General features: G+C 41.7%; 1 protein-coding gene across 4 annotated transcripts in view; it reads left to right on the top strand.

The window, feature by feature from the left end:
• The window catches only part of LOC139446061 (dedicator of cytokinesis protein 3-like), a 166,720-nt gene that overhangs the window by 123,734 nt on the left and 18,026 nt on the right, over positions 1–24,960 (top strand). For 2 of the 4 annotated variants that reach the window (XM_071227331.1, XM_071227330.1), the window contains 12 exons: positions 9,080–9,140; positions 9,487–9,729; positions 10,352–10,441; positions 11,867–11,977; positions 12,707–12,848; positions 13,755–13,921; positions 14,569–14,832; positions 15,589–15,672; positions 16,358–16,477; positions 17,185–17,279; positions 17,565–17,637; positions 20,388–20,534. In XM_071227331.1, the coding sequence (XP_071083432.1) occupies positions 9,080–9,140; positions 9,487–9,729; positions 10,352–10,441; positions 11,867–11,977; positions 12,707–12,848; positions 13,755–13,921; positions 14,569–14,832; positions 15,589–15,672; positions 16,358–16,477; positions 17,185–17,279; positions 17,565–17,637; positions 20,388–20,534 (1,597 nt within the window). Of the gene's footprint in view, positions 1–9,079; positions 9,141–9,486; positions 9,730–10,351; positions 10,442–11,866; positions 11,978–12,706; positions 12,849–13,754; positions 13,922–14,568; positions 14,833–15,588; positions 15,673–16,357; positions 16,478–17,184; positions 17,280–17,564; positions 17,638–17,950; positions 17,969–20,387; positions 20,535–24,960 lie in introns of all 4 variants that reach the window. The other 2 variants (XM_071227332.1, XM_071227333.1) reach the window with 2 other exon arrangements.

The raw sequence follows: 24,960 nt of genomic DNA, 5'->3' as shown, positions 1-24,960 counted from the left end.
CCTCCAGCCCTCCACCACAACACCACCACACACCGCTACCCTCCCCCACTGTTGTCCCTGCTCTTCCTCCCACCCACCAACACCTCCAGCCCTCCACCACGACACCACCACACACCGCTACCCTCCCCCATTGTTGTCCCTGCTCTTCCTCCCACCCACCAACACCTCCACCATGACACCACCACACACCGCTACCCTCCCCCATTGTTGTCCCTGCTCTTGTATCACCCACCAACACCTCCAGCCCTCCACCACAACACCACCACACACCGCTACCCTCCCCCATAGTTGTCCCTGCTCTTCCTCCCACCCACCAACACCTCCAGCCCTCCACCACGACACCACCACACACCGCTACCCTCCCCTATTGTTGTCCCTGCTCTTCCTCCCACCCACCAACACCTCCAGCCCTCCACCACGACACCACCACACACCGCTACCCTCCCCTAATGTTGTCCCTGCTCTTGTATCACCCACCAACAACTCCAGCCCTCCACCACTACACCACCACACACTGAAACCCTCCCCCATTGTTGTCCCTGCTCTTCCTCCCACCCACCAACACCTCCAGCCCTCCACCACGACACCACCACACACTGCTACCCTTCCCTATTGTTGTCCCTGCTCTTGTATCACCCACCAACACCTCCAGCCCTCCACCACGACACCACCACACACCGCTACCCTCCCCTATTGTTGTCCCTTCTCTCCCTCCCTCCCACCCACCAACACCTCCAGCCCTCCACCACGACACCACCACACACCGCTATCCTCCCCTATTGTTGTCCCTGCTCTTCCTCCCACACACCAAGACCTACAGCCCTCCACCACAACACCACCACACACCGCTACCCTCCCCTATTGTTGTCCCTGCTCTTCCTCCCACACACCAACACCTACAGCCCTCCACCACAACACCACCACACACCGCTACCCTCCCCCATTGTTGTCCCTGCTCTTCCTCCCACCCACCAGTCTCTCCCACTCACTATTACATGTGGTGTGTGTCTCACTTCAAAGAAAAGGTAATTGCTGTTTGGTTAGGGCGGCAGGCTTAGTTTAATCTTCCCATAACAAAGTAGCGGTGTGGCACCTCTCAGTCCTGCTCTTGATGGAAGGCAAACATCAGAGATGAAGATGGGGAAATGTGTTGACTGGGACCAGATGTAATTCAGTTGCTACAGAAGGCCTACTGAGGCTGTGATGTCAGGACAGTAGCAGTACACAGCCACTGACCTGGAACACAAGCAGTTCAACCTCTAAATGAAGCCACAATGATAGATACAAGTTATGAAATAACGTTTGATGATCTTGCAGTTTAGTTCACTAGGACAAACAGGCCATAGACAGTTTAGTTCACAAGGTCAAACATGCCCTAGACAGTTTAGTTCACCTGGACAGACAGGCCATAGACAGTTTTGTTCACAAGAACAAACAGGCCCTAGACAGTTTAGTTCACCTGGAGAGACAGGCCATAGGCAGTTTAGTTCACAAGGACAAACAGGCCCTAGACAGTTTAGTTCAGCGGAACAGACAGGGCATAGACAGTGTAGTTCACTTGGACAATAAGGGCTAAGCACAAAAGGGTTATAAAAAGTTATTAGCTGTTATCCATTTTGAAAAGAAATAGATTCAAACTATGTTGCCTGTTAACATATTTCATACCGGGTGAGCTAAGGAAAGTGAACTTTCAATAAGACACAGATTTCACTTTCCTGAAACCATTACATTTGTTTCCTGTCAATCGGATGTGAGAAACAAGCATTGCGATACATACTGTTGTGTATTCAAGGGCCAGTGATCATCTATCTCAACAGCCTTGTTTCCACGAACAACCAATTCTCATCCTGAGTTGACCCTACTGACAGTCAAGGATATATATAACAGCAGGGATATATTTTTGACAAGTTTTTCCTGCAAAGACTAACTGTTCAGAGGTTATTTCCTTCAAGCTCTGTCTGAACCATGTGAGTAATGTGTGAACAAGCAACATGTTCACGTGAACTTGAGATGACACAACAACAATCAACAGCATGACCGATGTGTGGCAGATTGATTTTCTGTGAGTGAAATGTTTTGTTTTTGTCAAGATTCATTTTCTTTTGCACATGGTTCCTTACTCCCTAGTTTCATAAGAAGTAGACCTCATAATTCTATGTAACATCACTCGTCTCCTTCTCAGTGGTCTCACATGAAACCTAGGGCATTTTAGTAACAGTCATCATATGAACTTAAAATGTTTGACATTAATGGCCTCGAATGAAATAAAATTGTCCTGGTTCAATCCTTGGCTTCATTTCTTTAATGTGTCACCTCAGTTTTCAACAATGGCGGTGAGTTTTTGCTGCCTTTTCTCAGTGTTGTAAATATTCGGAAAGTAAAGTGAGAAATGTGCACATGACCAGAACTACGTGAACTTGTAGCATTACAGACATGAACTTGTAGCATTACAGACGATAGCATCAGAAGCAAGATAGGCTACAGTATTGCTGTACAGAGTTACACTACGCCCTAAACAGGGAAGTCATGTTGAATCAGACAAGTAATGGTCTACTCAAGTTTGTTTCAGTATGTGAAAAATTTACAAAGTTAATTTTATTAAAGGGAGGAAACTGGCAACCAAGCGATAAATACAGGTCTAGCAATGTTACTTTAGGTTGCAATTGCAACCAAATTGTTGGATTCTTGGAGGGCTGAACATAAAACTAAGTCTGCATTCCAAGCACAATGATTTCAATCTTTCATGACACAAACACCGATATCATTAGTGAACATTACAAAAACTGAAATACTCAACAATCTCCACTATTTCTATGCATCAATATTTCTCTAAAATTTATACATTAACTCCTTGGACAGTCTGGAATACATAACCATACAACTACTGCTCTGCTGTTTTCTTGCCTTCTGCTGCTGGTATTGATGCTATGTCTGCATCTATGTGATCTACCGTACGGAGGGACCCAAGGCAGCTGCAGCCCTTTGTTTACCTCTGTCTCCAACCATTGCTTCCTGCCTAGGGAGCGTGCTCAGTGTGGAATTTTAATATTTTTATCTTCATGTCTCGAGGGTCAGGTGGCACCAATTTGGAAGGAACTTAAAGAGGAATGGAGGGGTTTCAAGGATCCTTGCTTCCTGTTTGTCAGATCTTATAATTTGCTGGATTTTCTTTTTATTTTCTGTCATTAGAGTATGAGGTTAATTTAATGACAGAAAAGGAGTAAATGGATTATTGAGAATCATTATAAAGATCCGCTCTTGTATATAGGTACTTGCTGATATTTGAAAGATAATTGGTTTCTGCATAAATGGGTAACCAGGTTCTTTGTTTTGATCTTCACATCTAGGAGACAACACAGCAGGAACAAGACAACTTGATTTTGATTCCGATGATAATTTTATGTGCCAGTGTCTATTTTAATTTTAATGGTTTTCACAGACTTGATAATGCAGATCTTCCCTCTTAATTCTGGCCCGGCCTCCTCACTTGAGGACTTGAGGTGTCCTAATACTTGAAGGTTCCCTTGTGGAATTATTTTATTTAACCTTATAGGTAACTTTAATTAAAGGACTGTATCTCAGTCCACTCCACAGTGTACTCTGCAAAAATATCGCTTCTCGACCATGCCTGGTTTGTATGCTGGGGCTTCCAGGAAGGGTGAAAAAACGTTAGATAATGGTTAAAGACCGAACAAACTCTGGACATGTAAATGTATATGAATACTTCTTACTCATTCAAAATTTAAAAAGACCATCTTTTTCGGCATGCCAATTTGAATAATCAATTTCCAATTTCTATTGATTTTGAATAATTTGTGATAGACTAAACTTGGCTTCAGCTGATCATTCTCTGCACTGCCCAAACCAGGAGGTTCTGTTGTCATGGCAACAGTTTATGCTTTTGGTTACATTGAAATCCAGAGTGACATTGTGTCAGTTTTACAACAGCTTCTGTACATGTAGAAAGAGGTTGTTTTGTGGAAATGTAGGGATGGTTTCTATCTACAACGGGGGGGGGGGGGAAATTTGGCATTTGAAACATGTAGATCCAAAAAAGGATTCCAGTGAAACTATTTCATGGTAGCAGCTGTGAATATGACTGATCATAAAGTTTATCTCCTGACTGTGTGTTATTGTGGACTTGATATTCTGGTCCACAGGTTTGATGATGACCTTTGATAAGCCGGGGGGGGCAGCTCTGTCTACAATAACAGCACAAACCACAGAGCACCTGTTTTGTGGAAGTAAATCTGGGTCATAGTTTCGGTTCGTCTGATGAAGTTGGGTCTGATTCATCAGTAGTTTAGTGTTGCTATATTTTAATATGACAGTAAATAAATGAGTAGTTTGCCAGACTAAATGATTTATGCAGAATCATAACAACATTTTGAACCATCCCACCAATACGAGTAATCTGTTACAGATTTTGTCCAAAAAGGCTCACCAGTAAATTAGACTAGTTCTTGACTTCTCACGTTGTCACACTTGTGCGGGTTCACAAAACATGATGAGACTATTGTGCAATTCCTTCTTTGTGAGGCTTAAAATATGTCTGTCCACCCTCACATAACCAATTAATAGTCAGTTTGGTTAATGACATTAAATATAAAAGAATATGTTTACACCAAAACCATACTGTCAGTCTTCCTAATAATTATGACTACTGGCCACCGGATCCATTAAGTCACCTTATGACTCTCATAGGACATGGGGGCAGTCGAGTACCCTAGGGGTTAAAGCGTTCACTCGTCACGCCGAAGACCCGGGTTCGATTCCCGACATGGGTACAATGTGTAAAGCCCATTTCTGGTGTCCCCTCGCTGTGATATTGCTGGAATTTTGCTAAAAGCGGAATAAAACCATACTCACTCACTCACTCACTCATAGGATATGAATCCCCATGGGGCCATATACGTACAAGTCACTGGACACCATGGTTGGGGATTATGCCAATGTAATGAGCAGATCCTGATAGCATCCATGACAAAACAACAGTCTCGACCTTCGCTAAGCCAATAACTCAAAGGTATAATTCTTTTGCCGGTTCAGTTGTTAAGACATGTAATTTTGAATTTGATGCTAGGATGAAACAGATATATGGACATTCAGACTGTCTGGACCGGTGGGGGGGGGGGGGGGGGTCACGAGTGCCCAGTTGTCTAAGGCGCTGCAATTCGCTGTGTTGCGTCTCTTGGGCATCCCAGAAACCTATGATTGTGGGTTCGAATCCCGGGACCTCAGGATTATGTTTCTAGGTTTGTCAGCACCATACCCGTGCTCGTGGCTTTCACCGAAGTGGTAAACATCTGAAACCTGCATCACTTCGGGCTTTCCTCGTCGTAATATTACTGGAATACTGTTAAAAGTGGCATGAAACCCAACTCATTCACTCACTGGACTGGTAGGTCATGGTATAGAATGTTCATATCACAATTTAAGTGTTTTCTCGGGGCACGGGTGGCCCAGCCGTCTAAGGCGCCCCGATTCGCTGTGCAGAGTTGTGTCCCTTGAGCACGCCAGAGACCTATGATTGTGGGTTCTAATCCCGGTACGTCCAGATTATGGTTCAAGGTTTGTCAGCACCATACCCATGCTCGTGGGTTTCACCGAAGTTGTAAACATCTGAGACCTGCATCACTTCGGGCTTTCCTCCTTAATCAAGCTGACATGTCGTAATATAACTGGAATGCTGTTAAAAGCGGCATGAAACCCAACTCACTCACTCACTCACTGGACTGGTAGGTCATGGTGTAGAATGTTCATATTACAATTTTAAGTGTTTTTCTTACATGACAACTTACAGCCTAATACTGTGATGATTCCATGAAGAAGGCTCTGACAGGTGTATCAGGAAGTCTTACTGAAGTAAATTCATGTAGTTTCCACTACCTCCAATTGTCTTCTTTAGCATGCTGAGACATTTTCCTCATAGCCAGGATCCAGATCCAACTGATTGTAATGATTAGCAATATAGCTGTTCTCTGATTTCAGAGGTGAGGTCATTCTATCCCAAGAATGTTACACCATACAGACATTGCCAATATCGTTGTTCTCACATTAAAGACATACACTGTCCCATGACTGTGCCACCATACAGACATTGCCAATAGACTTGTTCTCACATTGAAGACTTACGCTGTCCCATGACTGTGCCACCATAGAGACATTGCCAATATCGTTGTTCTCACATTAAAGACATACACTGTCCCACAACTGTGCCACCATACAGACATTGCCAATATAGTTGTTCTCACATTGAAGACATACACTGTCCCACGACTGTGCCACCATACAGACATTGCCAATACAGTTGTTCTCACATTGAAGACATACACTGTCCCACGACTGTGCCACCATACAGACATTGCCAATATCGTTGTTCTCACATTGAAGACATACACTGTCCCACGACTGTGCCACCATACAGACATTGCCCATAGACTTGTTCTCACATTGAAGACATACACTGTCCCACGACTGTGCCACCATACAGACATTGCCCATACACTTGTTCTCACATTGAAGACATACACTGTCCCACGACTGTGCCACCATACAGACATTGCCAATATCTTTGTTCTCACATTGAAGACATACACTGTCCCACGACTGTGCCACCATACAGACATTGCCCATATAGTTATTCTCATGTTTCCTGAAGACATTCACTGTCCCACTGCTTTACTGGTGCCTTGAATGTTGTAACAATGTTGATCAAACAGCTTCTGAGCCAGATTTGTATGGCATCTTTTTAAATCTTGGTAGAAAGAGCATGCACGATTGTACCTCGAATGATTTGAAATGTAGCTACCAAAGGCTGGAGCTGCAGGAATATTGCTCGACAGGAAATGAAAGTTGGTGGGGATCGTTGCTGACATATTAACAATCATTGGATTGTCTGGTCCCCATCAACCTAGACTGGTGGTTTCAGGTGGATTGGGTCATCAGACTTGGTACTTGCTAGATAGAATGTTACCGAGTCACAGTGGCGGGGATCGTTGCTGACATATTATCAATCACAGGATTGTCTGGTCCCCATCAACCTAGATTGGTGGCTTCAGGTGGATTGGGTGGTCAGACTCGGTACTTGCTAGTTAGTACCGCCGTCCCAGTGGCGGGGATCGTTGCTGACATATTATCAATCACTGGATTGTCAGGTCCCCATCAACCTAGACTGGTGGTTTCAGGGGGATCACTGGATTGTCTGGCCCAAACTTGATCATTTAGACTTTCTGTGAGTGCCAAGGGGTTATAAACTGGCTTGACTCATAGTTCAGGGCAACCTAAGTCTGTATCGACCTCTTTACTTTCTATCAACATAAGACAGGTACTAGACATATTTTCGGGGCGTAACTGTAAACAGAAGTAGTTGTGATCAAGCACTACAGTGACATTTCCGCATGTGTGGAGTTGATGGGTTTTCTAATTAACCAATTAGACAAACAGATAACTGTTGCACTGAAATTGAAGTAACAGGAAAAGATATCAAGGAAATGTTTGCTTCAGTCTGGTAATAGCGCTGACAGATATGGGTTAATTTAGTGGTGAAATTCAACACTCCTTTTCGACAATTTGCTCACACGTGCTGCGTGCAGTTCACCCCAGCTGGGAAAACTTCATAATGTGACCTGCCTTTGATTGCTACAGAGATCTGGAATGTATAGACTAGTGGCTTCAGTATACCAGGAGTTTGTTTAATAGTTTCAAGAATCTAAAATGTTTATCAAGGAGAATAACCCCACGGTATTCCCAATGTACAATGTTACCTGTAGATATAATAATTTGAGTTGAATATGCAACCAAATGGGTCATTGTGAGGTTGTTATTATCACAATGTGAAGTAGCCCATTGGTTAGTGTGTTCGCAGAGTAAACTGGTTTGATTCTCACACAACATTGTTAGGGGTGGGACTAGTCCAAATTTACTACCGGGGTACCCACCCCCACTATTACCCGACCCTACCTGGGTACCCACTGAAGGTCTCAAGAGATAGGTACAAAATGTCTGATTGGGAGTTCTTTTACCATAGCCCTGGCAAAACGTATTTAGATACATGTTTTAAGCAATCTCATCATGCATACACTGAATTTTACTTAAGTTATATCTTTATTAAAAAATATGAAAAGTCAGAAGGAATGGGTGCATAGTCAGAGAGAAATGCGAACATAAGTGACTTGTAGTGTAACCATAGAGTTCTAGATAATTTTTGTCATTAAACAATATATCACGTGACTAACCACGGGTCCGGGTAGTCTTTTGGGGACCCGGGTCCTACTCAGTACCCACCCGACCCGAGTACCTGATTTACACGTCCCAGCCCTAATCTCTGTTGACCGTACGTACCTCCCGTGGCCCACCCATCCATGATCACTTCCCACTGAGAGAAAACACATTAGAATGGCTTACTTTCAACAGTCTCAACTATTAGCAATCAGGGAAGAAAACTGTACATGAGCCTTGTTATAATGCTGTTTCGGTTATTGTGAAAAAGTGTTGTAGCAATCTTTTCTCTCTGATGACAGATTAAGAGACTGACACTTGGTCAATGAAAACATGACTTGAAATAATTTTCTTTTCTTCAAAAGAACCTTTCCTTTTCTGTCTTCTGCTCTTCACAAGAAAACCAAACTTGGTTAGTTTGATCTGGACTTGAAGAATCTAAAATGTTTATCAAGGAGAATAACCCCACTGTATTCCCAATGTACAATGTTACCTATGTAGATGTAATAATTTGAGTTGAATATGAAACCAAATGGGTCATTGTGAGGTTGTTATTATCACGATGTGAAGTAGCCCATAGGTTAGTGTGTTCGCTGAGTAAACTGGTTTGATTCTTACACAGCATTGTTAGGGGAGGGACTAGTCCAAATTTACTACCCGGGTACCTAAACCCCCTATTACCCGACCCTACCTGGGTACCCACTGAACTTCTCAAGAGATAGGTACAAAATGTCCGATTGGGAGTTCTTTGCTTAGGCATTTAGTAAGAAGAAAATACCTAAAAATATATATATTCTACTGTCATTATCCAGGACTAACAGACTTACTTCTCCTGACTTTGCCATTCTGTTTGTTTCAGACAAGTTATTGAGGGGGATGAACACAGGGACAAGAGGATGCACTGCACGTTCAACATTCTTGTGAGTGGATGCTTTAATCATTAATTAACATTAGCCACTGTTGTTCAGTGTGTGCTGAATAAGTCCTATGCGACCCATGCTTGTGATTTGAAGGCAGATTTGCACCTCTGTGTTCCATGCCTTTTCCCTTTGGGGATTTCAAGCCAGATAGGTCCCTTGATCCCTTGGTATAGGTCCATGATAACTCATGTATGCTCCCTGTTGAGATTCCAAGATAAAGTAGGTCCCCTATACCCTGTCACATGTCCCTATGTGGATAGTCTAAAATAGGATATAGGTCCCTGATGCTCATTTGTTGCCCTATGTGATGATTCTCATAATAATAATAATATTTTTTGTTTTTCAGAATTTCTACAAGGACAACATCAACCGTGAGGAGATGTACATCCGCTACATCAACAAGTTGTTCATCCTCCATCACGATGCCAACAACTTTGTGGAGGCCGGACTGACGCTGCAGCTGTATGCGCAGCTGTTGCGGTGGACCCCGGACCAACTTTCGGCCAACCTTGGGTACCCCTCACAGAAGGAATGGGAGAGGAAGGAGGAACTCACGCTCAAGGTCATCGAGTGCTTCGACAAGGGCAAGGTCAGTAATATCTTTTGATGGAAGGTTTTAGTCAAGAATCTTCTTGATTTGTGGTACTGTTGATGGCAGGTTTTAGTCAAGAATCTTCTTGATTTGTGGTACTGTTGATGGCAGGTTTTAGTCAAGAATCTTCTTGATTTGTGGTACTGTTGATGGCAGGGTTTAGTCAAGAATCTTCTTGATATGTGGTACTGTTGATGGCAGGTTTTAGTCAAGAATCTTCTTGATTTGTGGTACTGTTGATGGCAGGTTTTAGTCAAGAATCTTCTTGATTTGTGGTACTGTTGATGGCAGGGTTTAGTCAAGAATCTTCTTGATATGTGGTACATTTGATGGCAGGTTTTAGTCAAGAATCTTCTTGATTTGTGGCACTGTTGATAATTTGAAAGATTTCACTGCTCATTTCTTGTTAAGAAATTGGCTGAATGGTAAATGATAACAAAACTGGAAACGGGTTTGCCACAATGGCTGCTGAAAGAGAATATGACCTTCAGTTGTTACGAGGGTAGCTCATTTTGTAAAAGTCCTCTCTGATGTGGACTTCAACTTACATTGTGGATCTGCCTTCACTGAGGACACTGCTGTATACGACCCTGTCACCTGATCTGGCTCTGTGTTTCAGGCCTGGGAGTATGGGATTCCACTCTGCAAGGAGCTGGCGGAGGTGTATGAGAAGAAGCTCTTCAACTACAAGAAGCTCAGTCAAATATTGGTAGGCTGTTTTCAAATTTGGCAGTCATTGATGAACATTGGTTTTGGCTTTTCAATTGGAAAAATATCCAATCAATAACTTAATGAAATATCAGCCCTTTTGTCTTTCTTCTGATTGGCATGGTTAATTGCAAATTGTTAGATACTTTATTAATATACATATAAAAATATATGTCTTGAGTACCGTTGTCAAATAATGCATTTATATTTCACATCTTTGATAGTTACATGGCCAAGACTGATTTCTGTCAGACCCATACAGTTAAAAAAGAAATACTCCGTGTATGGTAGTTTTAAGAGTTCTTCCCCAAACAGACACTATCTGTAGCAGCTAGTGTAATACCTCCTCTTCCCATCCCAACCTTACTTAAACCTGTACCAAGGGAGAAAATATAGACTGTTACATGCAGACTGTGCAAAAAAACATTTGAGTTGAGCCTGAACTTGTCTCCTGACATCATTTTCAGCAGATTTTAGTGTGATTGTATGGATTGTGAGCTGAACTTATTAGAATTTTAATAGACTTGGGCTTCAGGCTAGTGACTTAAGTTGCAGTCTGTTGCCTGTAAGTGTTTTACATCAGGTCACATAAGTTTCAGTTGGTAGACATGGAGATAGTCCAACCCCAGCTGTCACTGATGCTTCACAGACCAGAAGTGGTTAAATCCAGACAAATAAAGAATAATTGTTGACCTGTAATTGGGAGAGCAACTTTACCATTATCTCTTCGAGCCCCGCACACTGGTCATGGACCGTGCCTGATACTACGCAGGCTGCTTTGTCCTGGGTTGCTGGCTCTAAATCTGTCTGCGGAAGTCTGGGAGGGAGCCTTTATTAAAAGGTCATAGGACTCTATAGGCTGGGGATACATGGGACTCAGACACTCACATACACTCACATACACTCACATACACTCACATACACTCAACTGCACTAGTGTTTTTGTATTAACAATGATTATATTATTCATAAGCAAATTTATTTGAAACTTAATTTAACTTCCTTTTAAATTTAGTTTTTTGAGTCAAACTTTGTGTGTAAAAAAATGTTACCTTTGAGTTTTATGATTGGGAAATTGTGATCAGATTGTTTCTTGTGGCTTGCAGAGTAGTCTCCCTTGAATATGTGATCAACTGCACATGAAAGTGAGTGAGTGAGTATGGTTTTACGCCGCTTTTGAGCAATATTCCAGCAATATCACGGCAGGGGACACTGGAAATGGGTTTCACACATTGTACCCGCATCGGGAATCGAACCCGGGTCTTTGGCGTGACGAGCGAACGCTTTAACCACTAGGCTACCCGACCGCCCCATGAAAGTAGAGATGTTTTACTCTGTGACTTGAAGCCATATTAAACTTATTTACAGGTTAATGCAATGTTATATATGTTATATAAAGAGTCACTGTTTTCTTGTGTTACTATAGCAACGAGAGGCAGCATTCTTCAACAACATCCTGGAGGGTCCCTCCTTGAGACAGAACCCTTCCTATTACAGAGTGGCCTACTACGGCATGAGCTTCCCGCCATTTGTCAGAGTATGTACTTGTTGAGCAGAGAGACATCTTGTATACACGCTTGAGTTTGTCAACATGCCAAAGGATAACTTGGTATTTTTCAACAGAACTTAAAGATTTAGTCAACTACAAAAAGATGGTGCTCCATGTGGGTTAAAATGTTTTGCCTCAATAAGTATCCAGCCCTCTCATCATGGAGCACCAGGTGATACATTCAGGTGATGTAAATAAGCATCTAGCCCTCTCTTCAAACCCCTCTCTTTTGTATTTATTCATCTAATGAAGAGGTTTAGATTCAGTTTAAGAGTTAAACTCTACATCCTAGAACACGAGGTGATACATTCAGGTGATGTAAATAAGCATCTAGCCCTCTCTTCAAACCCCTGTCTTTTGCTCATCTAATGAAGAGGTTTAGAATCAGTTTAGGAGTTAAACTCTACATCCTAGAACACCAGGTGATACATTCAGGTGATGTAAATAAACATCCAGCCCTCTCTTCAAACCCCTCTCTTCTGCATTTATTCATCTAATGAAGAGGTTTAGAATCAGTTTAGGAGTTAAACTCTGCATCCTAGAACACCAGGTGATACCTTCAGGTGATGTAAGCATGCACATAGCACAGGTTCAGGTCCATCCGCTTCATCCAGAAACATTGTTGCCCCATGGTTTGTTGTAAAACTACAATGTATTGCCTGCCTCCAAGTTGGATTTCATTATCTTTTGTTAACTTACCACTACTGAATGTTCCAGAACAAGGAGTTTGTCTACCGCGGAGACGAGTGTCTAAAGTTGGCCACCATCATGAGTCATCTGACCACGGAGTTCCCGTCAGCCTCCATTCTCACCAGCAACACCCCTCCGGACGACAAGGTTCGAGAGGGGGACCAACAATGTATCCTTTCCTGATTGCATATTGTTGAAACATACCCCCAGTCAACACATCCAGTTCTATACACTCACTGGGGTATTCTAGCTAGAAAAGGACCCAAGCAAACATGCAGTTCGTAAGAGGCGACTAGATGTAGCACATGGTAATTAAGGCTCGTGTCTTGATTGATTACATTCCCCAGTGGGATTTTGGGGTATCATTATATCAACCACTGGTTTGTCTGGTCCAGACTTGATTAATTCAGGTGGCTCGTTGTTTTTCTTGAATATTGCTGAGTGTGCATATAGCAACAAACAATCTATGCACTCATGGTAAGAGGACTGTGTCAGTGTAAAGCACAACACCTGAATGTAGTGGCCTGTTCTAGTTCTGCATGTGTCTAATGATTGCAGGACTCTTTCCAGTAATAATCCTTGGTTTGTCAACACGCAGATTTCACCAAAGTGGTAAACATCTACAACCTGTGTTGGGATTTTCCTTTCATATTAACCCGACATATTGGGGTACGAGTGTGTTTCACTCTCAGTCACGGGTGACCCGGTCGTCTAAGGCGCTGGAATTTGCTGTGCAGAGTTGCGTCCCTTGGGCACAACAGACACCTATGATTGTCGGTTTGAATCCCAGTTTGCCCCAATTATGTTTCTAGGTTTGTCAGCACCATACCTGTGCTCGTGGGTTTCAACGAAGTGGTAAATGTCTAAGACATGCATCACTTTGGGCTTTCCTCCCACATTAAGCTGACACGCTGTGATATAACTGGAATACTGTTAAAAGCGGCGTTAAACCCAACTGACTCACTCCCTCACCCGACATTCCAAGGTTCTATGCATGGGGCCAATTCAGATTACCATTGATTTTAGTTTTGATATTGAACTGTGATACCAACTCTTTGACCTTGACCTTGTGAAGGCATCCAGATCAGCAGTGTGAAACCTGTGGCTTCTGAGAGGTCAGAGTTTCAAGGTCACACGGTTCCCATGGAGATCAGCAACTTCTACAGCGTCAATGAGGTGGATGTGTTTCAATTTGACCGACCCTACCACCGAGGGGAAAGGAATAAGGACAATGAATTTAAGGTGTGTTAAGCAAAAGGACGAGCTTACAGAGGGCTCTGTTCCATGGCCTTGTGCCCTGCCTTGGTCTAGATGGGTCTGATGGCCTGTCTCAGTCAAGTTATGGGTCTGGTGAAACTTTTGACTCGTCTGTGTAGTTTCGGTTATTATATACTGCTCAGTTGGTAGATATAAGAAAATTGGAATTAGCAGACCAAGAATTATTCATCCAATTGTCCATGCAATTTTCAAATATCAGTCACATTGAGATTTGTTTTGAAGAATTATCACACATGCAGTAAACTAATTTCATCCATGTAGAAGTTCATACTGTTAAACTCTCGCCCTAACTTACTAACCATTTGCAAACAGTAATGGTAACACCAGAAGCTGTGTATGGACCAGATTAGAATTGGTCCCCATTTAGCTCTGATGTCGTAAGAGGCAGGTAAGTAAAATGGATTCAGTTGTAAGGCCCTTTGTCTTAGTTGATTTCATGTCAATGATGATGCTCATGATATCAACCATTGGTTTGTCTGACCTAGACTAAATGAGTTACTGGCTGCCATGGTATGGATGGACTATTACAGACTGGGCCATAAACATAAAACAAAATATCAAAGCCGAAATTGTTGCAGTAATGTAGTTGCCAGTATTTTCACTGTTTTCAGACACTGTGCCTTGAGCGGAAGGTGTTGAAGACAAGCTACAAGTTGCCAGGGATACTGCGATGGTACGAGGTGGTCCAGACAGAGGTGCTACACCTACCCCCCATATTGGTGGCCGTGGAGAACATGAGGACGGTCAACACGGAGCTGGACTTCCTGACCGGCCGGTGCAAGTCCAACACAGACATGTTCTTCCAGCAGCTGATGATGAGGCTGCAGGGTGTCATCAACAGCGTTGTCAATGGTGGGCTGCCCAAGTACCAGGAGGTAAGGGGAGACAACTGGGGCATCTGTAGGTATCCTATGATGAGTGAGTGAGTGAGTGAGTATGGTTTTACGACACTTTTAGCAATATTCCAGCAGTGTCACGGCGAGGGACACCCGAAATGGGATTCGAGCATTGTACCGACGTAGGGAATCGAACCCGGGTCTTCGGCATGACGAGCGAACGCTTTAACCGCTGGGCTACCAGACTGCCCCCCCCATTATGATGACTACTCCTGGACAAACTTAAGAATAATCAGTGTCAACACCAACTTTGGGGTTGGCATCATTCCCTGCGATGAAAAACTCCATTGAAAAAGGGACTGGTTGAAGGGGATGAAGGGCAAGTCAACAACAAGCAAACACACATCACACTGGCTGCTGGCAAACCTTCCACCCCAGATTACAATATGTGAAACCCAACCTTGGTGTTGCCTCTTATCATTAAGCTGAAATATTGCTCAGTGCATCCTAAAGCATGACCCATGACACTCTGTACAGATGATGTGTGAAACAGTGCCGATCTTCTAGATATTTTATGAGTGCTTCATTGACTATTGCAGCATCAGTGATGTTGTTGTGAGTCTTTGTAATGGAAGAGTCCCATCCACCTGAATGATCATGAACACTGCTGTGATGTAGGAGACATGAGACCGATATCTTTCACTGTCTCAGTCTGTATTGGACACTGTCTATACAACCACTGACCACAATTCTACCATCAGCCATAGTAATAAATTGTATGGTGTATGATTGCAGGCATTTTTCTGTGATGAGTTTGCATCGAAGCATCCTGACGAAGTGTGCCATCTGATAGAGCTGAAGACACTGTTGGTGGAGCAGGTGAGGGAGTTGTTAGTCTCGCTGTATCAGGTTGGGGAACTGGTGGATAGTGAATGCAATCGTTACCCTATTAGGGATACATAGAGAATCTCACCCGAGTGTCTTTTGATATCAAATAAATCAACACGAGTTGATAAAAATGGAAAAATTCCGAGGCTTGCCGAGGATTTTTGCCACTTTTAACAACGAGTGTTGATATATTTGATATCAAAAGACACTCGGGTGAGATTTTATTTATCATCCAACATCATTCTTCCAACTTTTTCAGTTTGTAGACAGTAATTAGCAGTGTCTTCAGTGTAAAAAGTACAGCTAACAGCTTCAGTAGCAGAGCCATTAGTGATGTCATTTGATTGTGACGTCATGGTAACCAATGATGTCACAATGGTCTGCAAAACATTGTGATTCAATTTCATAGCAGCGATATCTACAGTGTAGATATCGCTTGATCTCACCCATGTGATATCTCCTGTGGGAGCCAGTTTTGAATGATAAATATATATTGAAGGTTTTCTTAGTGATCAATAATCAGAAAACAGTTGGTCACAGACTCTGGTGATAGAGAACAAAAATTAATATAACTCAGAAACTGTACAGATACATTGTCCAATTGAAAGTCTTGTACCACCCATATGGACAAGTATGTGATTACATTACCACACTCCAGTTTGATCTCCCTTTCCAGGTCGACCTGATGGAGCAGGGGCTGCGGAAGACTGAGTCCATGTGCACCGAGGAAATGAAGCCTTTACAGAAGAATCTGGTTGAGATGTTCAGCAAACTCAAGCAGGATATCACCGAGTCTGTAAGTCCCTCCTCCCTACTATAAGACATCAATGACCAAGACAGGTGTAGGACATCGGTGACACTTTAATATGTCTGACTCAACATGTGCTTGAGTACAAGGGAGATAACTCCAGGTGGTTTTAGATTCCAATCAACTTGACATGCACAACATGGAACAAGCATTCTATGACACCTACCTCCACCCCAACTTACTTTCACCCCCAAACCTATAGCCTTCTCATGATATCACAGGAAACCCCCACAGATACCATCAAATCCCTCCCTGATCGACTATAGCCTTGTAATGATACCACAGGGTATAAGTCCCCACCCTCATGGTCAATATCCTTGTAATGATCTACCAACTACAGTGATCCCTCGCTATTGGGCTCTTCGATAAAGCACTACCTCGGTTACTACGCGCGGTATCGCATAATAAATGGCAAAAACATAACAGATATATATTTTTACACTGTGAACGATAAACAACTTGTATCATTGCATTGTGCGAGACAAGGCGAAGATCGTGAGGTTGGCCGAGAGCGCTCCACCACCTCGGCCTCGGTTAAACGGCTCATCGTCTATAACGCCCACCAATTATTTGGACCCCATTAGTAGCATGGTAGAGAGGGACCACTGTACCAACCCCCCACCTCCAATAACTATCCCTTTTTGTCCTGTAGTGGTTATTCATGCTTTAGACCCGTATCATTTCTGTGATTCCAGGGTTCTCCGAGGGCTGGACGGTTACGAGGTGGGTCTCTGGGGGCAGTGATACGCCCTGGCACCCCGGGGAGCGGATCCCTCAACTCCAGTAGCAGGTAGGTCTTTGCTGTTCATTTCCCCATAGTGGTTAAAGCGTTCGCTCGTCACGCCGAAGACCCAGGTTTGAATCCCGACATGGGTACAATGTGTGAAGCCCATTTCTGGTGTCCCCCGCCGTGATATTGTTGGAATTATTGCTAAAAGCGGCGTAAAACCTAACTCATTCACTCACTCACTCATTTCCCCATGGGTGAATTGTCAGCCACGTCAGCGGAATATTGCTGGAATATTGCTGACAGCACCATAAAGCCACACTCACTCACCCACTCACTCTGTTTCAGCAACAGGTCTTCCATTACATCAGCGGAGGCCATGTCTCAGGACGGGGACAACATCTACATGGATCCGCCTGAGGTAAGTTTACCACCAGGTGGCCTACAATCATGCAGTGGAAACATTGGGAGAATGCAGGATAGTTTACAATGAAGCGTTTTAGGGAAGAAAAACAAAACCCAGAAGTGTGCATTCCTGAAGTCTAAAAGCAAATGCTTGTCATGCTATGCATCAGTGACTGGTTGAGTTTTCAAGGCTCAGCCACGTTAACTATCAGTTGGTAGTACATGTTTATATATTGTTACACTGTTAGAAAAAAACATAAATTATTAGGGTAGTAATGTGACATTTGTGAAAAGTGAAGTGTTATATTGTGCACCTCCACCTACTCAAGGTCGATCCAGCTATGTTTGTAAGTATACTCCATTACTGGTGCAGGGTATCTGTCATCATTGTATACTACATACAGGTTCAGGAACTAAGTATCTGGCTAATTAATGTATCCTACAGTTCTGGCTAACTTAATGTATCCTACAGTTCTGGCTAACTTAATATATCCTACATTTCTAGCTAACTTAATATATCCTACAGTTCTGGCTAACTTAATATATCCTACATTTCTTGCTAACTTAATATATCCTACAGTTATGGATAACCTAATGTATACTACAGTTCTGGCTAACTTAATGTATCCTACAGTTCTGGCTAACTTAATATATCCTACATTTCTTGCTAACTTAATATATCCTACAGTTATGGATAACCTAATGTATACTACAGTTCTAGCTAACTTAATATATCCTACAGTTATGGATAACCTAATGTATACTACAGTTCTGGCTAACTTAATATATCCTACAGTTCTGGCTAACTTAATGTATCTTATTTAGTGTTGGTATATGCTACAGTTCTGGCTAACTTAATGTATCCTACAGTTCTGGCTAACTTAATGTATCCTACAGTTCTGGTTAACTTAATATATCCTATAGTTCTGGCTAACTTAATGTATCCTACAGTTCTGGTTAACTTAATATATCCTACAGTTCTGGCTAACTTAATGTATCCTACAGTTCTGGCTAACTTAATATATCCTACATTTCTAGCTAACTTAATATATCCTACATTTCTAGCCAACTTAATATATCCTACAGTTCTGGCTAACTTAATATATCCTACAGTTCTAGCTAACTTAATATATCCTACAGTTCTGGCTAACTTATTATATCCTACAGTTCTTGCTAACTTAATATATCCTACAGTTCTGGCTAACTTAATGTATACTACAGTTCTGGTTAACTTAATATATCCTACAGTTCTGGCTAACTTAATATATCCTACATTTCTAGCTAACTTAATATATCCTACAGTTATGGATAACCTAATGTATACTACAGTTCTGGCTAACTTAATGTATCCTACAGTTCTGGCTAACTTAATGTATCTTATTTAGTGTTGGTATATGCTACAGTTCTGGCTAACTTAATGTATCTTATTTAGTGTTGGTATATACTACAGTTCTGGCTAACTTAATGTATCCTACAGTTCTGGCTAACTTGATGTATCCTACAGTTCTGGCTAACTTAATGTATCCTACAGTTCTGGCTAACTTAATGTATCCTACTTAGTGTTGGTATATGCTACAGTACTGGGCTCTGTGACTTATAGTATCGTACAGTTGGGTAGCCTAGTGGTGAAGGTGTTTGTCCAGGTTTGATCCCTACCTGGGTACAGAGTGTGAAGTCCTTTTCTAGTGTCCCTCGCCGTGATAGAGCTGGAATATTGATAATAGCAGCGTAAAACCATACTCACTCAGTCAAGCTGCAATTGTATAGTGACAAAATGAAATACAAAACTTCAGTCCATTGGCTCCCATCTCTTCACACTGAGGTTCTTACAAACTCTTCATGGCTACATGCACAGTTACCTTTATATCCCGAACATGATCTTGTCCATATACCACACAAGAAGCTCTACTGATGCATGTGTTTAGCAGTAAGGTTAATATTACTAACGTATCACAATGCCAGTTTGCACTGCATCAGGCCATATATACTGCTCAAAAGAAGTTAAAGAAAACCTGACAGATTAACTTCAGTCATATGAAAGAATCAGGGGTTCTTTAACTTCTTTTGAGTAGTATTTATTCATTGTGCTGACTGCCTGTGTGAGTGAGTGAGTGAGTGAATTATGTTTAACCCCGCTTTTAACAGTGTTCCAGTTATATCGCGGCGTGTCAGCTTAATGTGGGAGGAACGCCCGAAGTGTTTCAGGTCTTAGACATTTTCCACTTCGGTGAAACCCACGAGCATGGGTATGGTGCTGACAAACCTAGAAACAAAATCGGGGCGAACCAGGATTCAAACCCACAATCATAGGTTTCTGGCGTCCCCAAGGGAAGCACCTTGGCACAGCAAAATGTGGCACCTTTGACGACTGGGCTGCCTGTGTGAAATATGCCAATTATAAACAGTAGTGTTCATGCCTTGTATTCTTTTACTCGATAATATTTACTTCCATACATTGTTAACGATAATTCTATCACCTTTCTGAACATGTTTTAAGTAAATATTAACCAAAAGCTAGATATTGGTATTATTGGTTGAAGCAAGTAAGTAAATAGATGTTTTGTGGGTGGAGATAGCAGACTGACTGCTGGTGCAGAAATATGCACTTTATATGTCTGAGTGTTTTTCATCTACTTTTCTCAATTAAACTACAGAAGCAACTCATTTGATGTTTCCTAGTTTTAGCAGGTATGTGTTATTCCTAGATGCTGTGGTAATACTGTTTCCTGTCTTATTTTCTGGATGCCCCTGGTTTTTGATTGTTAGGACTCTGGTATGCCTCCCCCACCCCCTGAAAAACGGAGAATTGGCTCCCGTCTTGCTAACTATGGGGCCCACCTGGGGGGTCAGCAGGCACCCCCCATTCCCTCCCGCCCGGCCTCTGCGCTGGTGTCTGGATCAGCGCTGCAACAGGTTTGTTACTACACATCTGCACAGGGGGCTTACTGGCATTGGTCACCTTCAGGAGTCCGCACAGACATGGACAGTGATACCTCATTGGTCAGGAACACTTCTTCCCGTGTGATAATGTTTTTAATGATATATTTAACGTACTTCATTCAGGAAAAAGTATTTGTTAATGTAGACATTTGTATATGTGGACAGTGTCCCTTGGAATGGTACTGCAGGTGTTTCTCTGTATCTCATATCATACGACGTTGGCTTGATTTGTGTAGAGTTAATGTCAGGTTTATGTTTGTATTCATTATTGACATTGACGTAGTAAGATGGTACATGTTCTCGAGTCACTGCATTGACGTAGTAAGATGGTACATGTTCTCGAGTCACTGCATTGACGTAGTAAGATGGTACATGTTCTCGAGTCACTGCATTGACGTTATAAGCTGGTACATGTTCTCGAGTCACTGCATTGACGTAGTAAGATTGTACATGTTCTCGAGTCACTGCATTGACGTAGTAAGATGGTACATGTTCTCGAGTCACTGCATTGACGTAGTAAGATGGTACATGTTCTCGAGTCACTGCATTGACGTAGTAAGATGGTACATGTTCTCGAGTCCCTACATTGGCGTAAGATGGTACATGTCCTTGAGTCCCTACATTGGCGTAAGATGGTACATGTCCTTGAGTCCCTACATTGGCGTAAAATGGTACATGATCTTGAGTCCCTACATTGACGTAGTAAGCTGGTACATGTATTTTTGTCCCTACATTGACATAAGATGGTACATGTCCTTGAGTCCCTACATTGGCGTAAAATGGTACATGATCTTGAGTCCCTACATTGACGTAGTAAGCTGGTACATGTGCTCCAGTCCATGGATGGACAAAGTCACTTCGGTCACACACCTACCATACATGTGAAACTATCAGTGAAGACTCATTACTCCAGAAGTCTCTATTATTATGTAGGCCAGCTATCAAATATGACAAAGGTCTACTTGCTTGTACAATAGCTGCAACATTGGGCAGAGGCGTTTTGTGAGGATAATATTCCCGCTTGACTTTTACTTCTGAAAGTAAGGATTAGCTCAAAACAAAACTACAAAGATCAATTTGTCTTGGAGGAAACCTTTACTTGAGTTGTAATAATGCCGATCTGTGTGGCGTCACCCTCTTGGCATCCATGACATGACATCTGACTGCTGTAGGACTAAATGCCAGTACAGCCTGCCTGTCGTGTGTGTTGTGAATGGAGCATGTTGGCTGTTGTACAAAACTCTCTTCTCCTCCATGTTGCCTGTCTGTCTTCATCTCTACAGAGCTGCAGTGTCGGCGAACTTACATCCACTTTCATGGTTGCTGTTGTTGTTGTTGTTGTTTATTACTTTATATTTCCATTTTTAGTTTCAGTTTTTCACGTTTATGATGAGTTCTGAATGTCTTCCTGTTCTTCTGCTATGGCTTCAATGGCTTCTCAATTGCCGTCAGATTAAGATGGGGTCGGTGGTCTCAATGGCGACTGAGTCGTTATTGAACATGGATCGGTGACCGCCACGAACATGCTCACTCAGGTGTGACATGACTGCTGCGGAGTGCCACCCATCCCAAATGGGGTGGTTCAGTGCTGGCACTGGTACACAGGGGTTTGTCTTCGCCAGGGATCATTACTCCTTTCTGAATGAGATGTTACTGTTCGTACATGTCTTTGTGAAGCGTAAACCGCTGTCCACAAGCTGTGAGAAATAGGCTTAGTCGCTTGGAAATCTTTTTTCTGAAGCTTTACTAACAGCAGTTGTATCGTAATCCCTTACTTTCCTGTAGTTTCCGGCATCTGTTTCTGACGGAATCCACAACCTTCTATTTGTCCTGTTCATATGTTTGTTTCACACCACACTCAGCAATATTGAAGCTATATGATTGCAGCTTGTAAATAATCGAGTCTGGACCAGACAATCCAGTGACCGATATTAAGAACAACGATGCACGCAATCGGGCTGTAACATGCATGGTGTAACAGCCAAGTCACAGAGTCTGACCACCCGATTAAACATAGGTTGCTAGGAAACTATTCTAACCCTGAATCCCCTCAAGGTAATTACTATGTGAGGTGATTACCGTATTTTCTTGAGTATAGTGCCCACGCAAGTATAATGCGCACCCCCCTCTAGCGGATTCAATATTTTTTTGAAAAAAAAAATTGAATATTATACGCAGAAAATAATTACACAGTACCCCTTCAGCAAATTCCGGAAAACATACAGGTGATAAAAAACTTGGTCAGTTCCAATTTGAAATTGCTGGGGTTTTTTTTTACATGGAACAATTTGATCAGTCACTGTCGAGGCTCCCGCGCATGTGATCGCAAGAACTACATGTTGACATAGAATCGTCAAACAACAAAAAATATGACTTTTAATGAGTCAAAGTATTGCATTTGTGATATAGGTATCCATTCTCTGTCAACTAAAGTTCGTTTCAAGGCGTCAATAGCGGTAATGTTACCGTGGTTGCTGTTAATAACGGTGAGTTGTGCGATGATTCACACATGGTTTCACTGAAATAAATTAAAATGATATTAAAAGGAATTTGAATAAAATTAATGAAATAAGTTACAAACATCAGTTCAGGTATACAATGAACACTTATTATAACCAGACAGTGTAATTACATGATTAATTTGCGTACTTCAGTATGGATTTGTTGACATGGTATTTCCAGTTCTACGTGCTCACGGTAATGTCTTTCCGTTGGTGGAAAAAAACCATCAAAACTCATTATGGCATGTATAATGTGCACCGCCTTCTACACAGGAAAAAAGAGTGCACCATACTCAAGAATATATGGTAATACGGTAACCACAATGATCCCTGAATATGTACAGTACAGATTGAGACCATGACCTCGTAGTCACAGCTATGACATAACGGAGTATGTTTATATAATAGAATCATGAAAAGTGATATTGAAATTAAGGCGTACCTCTGTAAACTTGAGTTTAAAAAATATAGAATTGCACTAGCACAATTTAGATGTTCCTCTCACAACCTGTATATAGAGACTGGTAGATATAATCACACTGATAGAAGAGACAGAATATGCACATTGTGTAATACAAATTCAATTGAAGATGATTTTCACTTTCTCCTGGTGTGTCAAGCTTACAAACATTTAGGGGTACGTGATAAATATTTGCCATCTTTCTACTCTGTACACCCGAATGTCCATAAGTTTGTAGATCTTTTAACTTCCTCTAATGATACTATGTTATGTAACCTGTCAACACATGTTTATCACACGATGTCACATAGAAACAGAATTGTTAGTTAACAACCACGTCACCTACATGTAAATACGCATTGTACTATAGGCCTGTGGCCTTTTAAGTACTGAATAAAACTGATTGAACGGAGTAGGTGTGTTACCTTAACTTGATGGCATACATCTGTCTAGCTATTACCGATTAAGTTTGTATTTAGTTTGATGGCATAGTTTTGTCTAGCTGTTACCGATTAAGTTTGTATTTAGTTTGATGGCATAGATCTGTCTAGATATTACAGATTAAGTTTGTCTTTAGCTTGATGGCATTGATCTGTCAAGCTATAACTGATTAAGTTTGTATTTAGCTTGATGACAGATCTGTCAAGCTATAACAGATTAGGTTTGTTTTTAGTGTTGATGGCATAGATCTGTCTAGCTATAACCGATTAAGTGTGTATTTAGTGTTGATGGCATAGATCTGTCTTGCTATAACTGATTAAGTTTGTATTTAGTGTTGATGACATAGATCTGTCTAGCTATAACCAATTAAGTTTGTATTTAGCTTGATGACATAAAACTCTCTAGCTATAACTGATTAAGTTTGTATTTGGCTTTGATGACAAAGATCTGTCTAGCTATAACCGATTTAGTTTGTATTTAGCTTGATGACATAGATCTGTCTAGCTATAACAGATTAAGTTTGTATTTAGCTTGATGACATAGATCTGTCTAGCTATAACAGATTAAGTTTGTATTTGGCTTTGATGACATAGATTTGTCTAGCTATAACAGATTAAGTTTGTATTTAGTTTGATGACATACATCTGTCTAGCTATAACAGATTAAGTTTGTATTTAGTTTGATGACATACATCTGTCTAGCTATAACAGATTAAGTTTGTATTTAGCTTTGATGACATAGATTTGTCTAGCTGTTACTGATTAAGTTTGTATTTATTTAGTGTTGATGGCATAGATCTGTCTAGATATAACCGATTAAGTTTGTATTTAGTTTGATGGCATGGATCTGTCTAGCTATAACAGATTAAGTTTGTATTTGGCGTTGATGACATAGATTTGTCTAGGTATAACCGATGAAGTTTGTATTTAGTTTGATGGCATAGTTCTGTCTAGCTATAACCGATTAAGTTTGTCTTTAGTTTGATGGCATAGATCTG

This window comes from Haliotis cracherodii, unplaced genomic scaffold, assembly GCF_022045235.1.
Source record: "Haliotis cracherodii isolate W230 unplaced genomic scaffold, xgHalCrac1.p SCAF_6, whole genome shotgun sequence".
NCBI classification, from domain to species: Eukaryota; Metazoa; Mollusca; class Gastropoda; order Lepetellida; family Haliotidae; genus Haliotis; species Haliotis cracherodii.
Note: the sequence above shows the minus strand (reverse complement) of the source record. Positions and strands in the feature narration are given on the sequence as shown.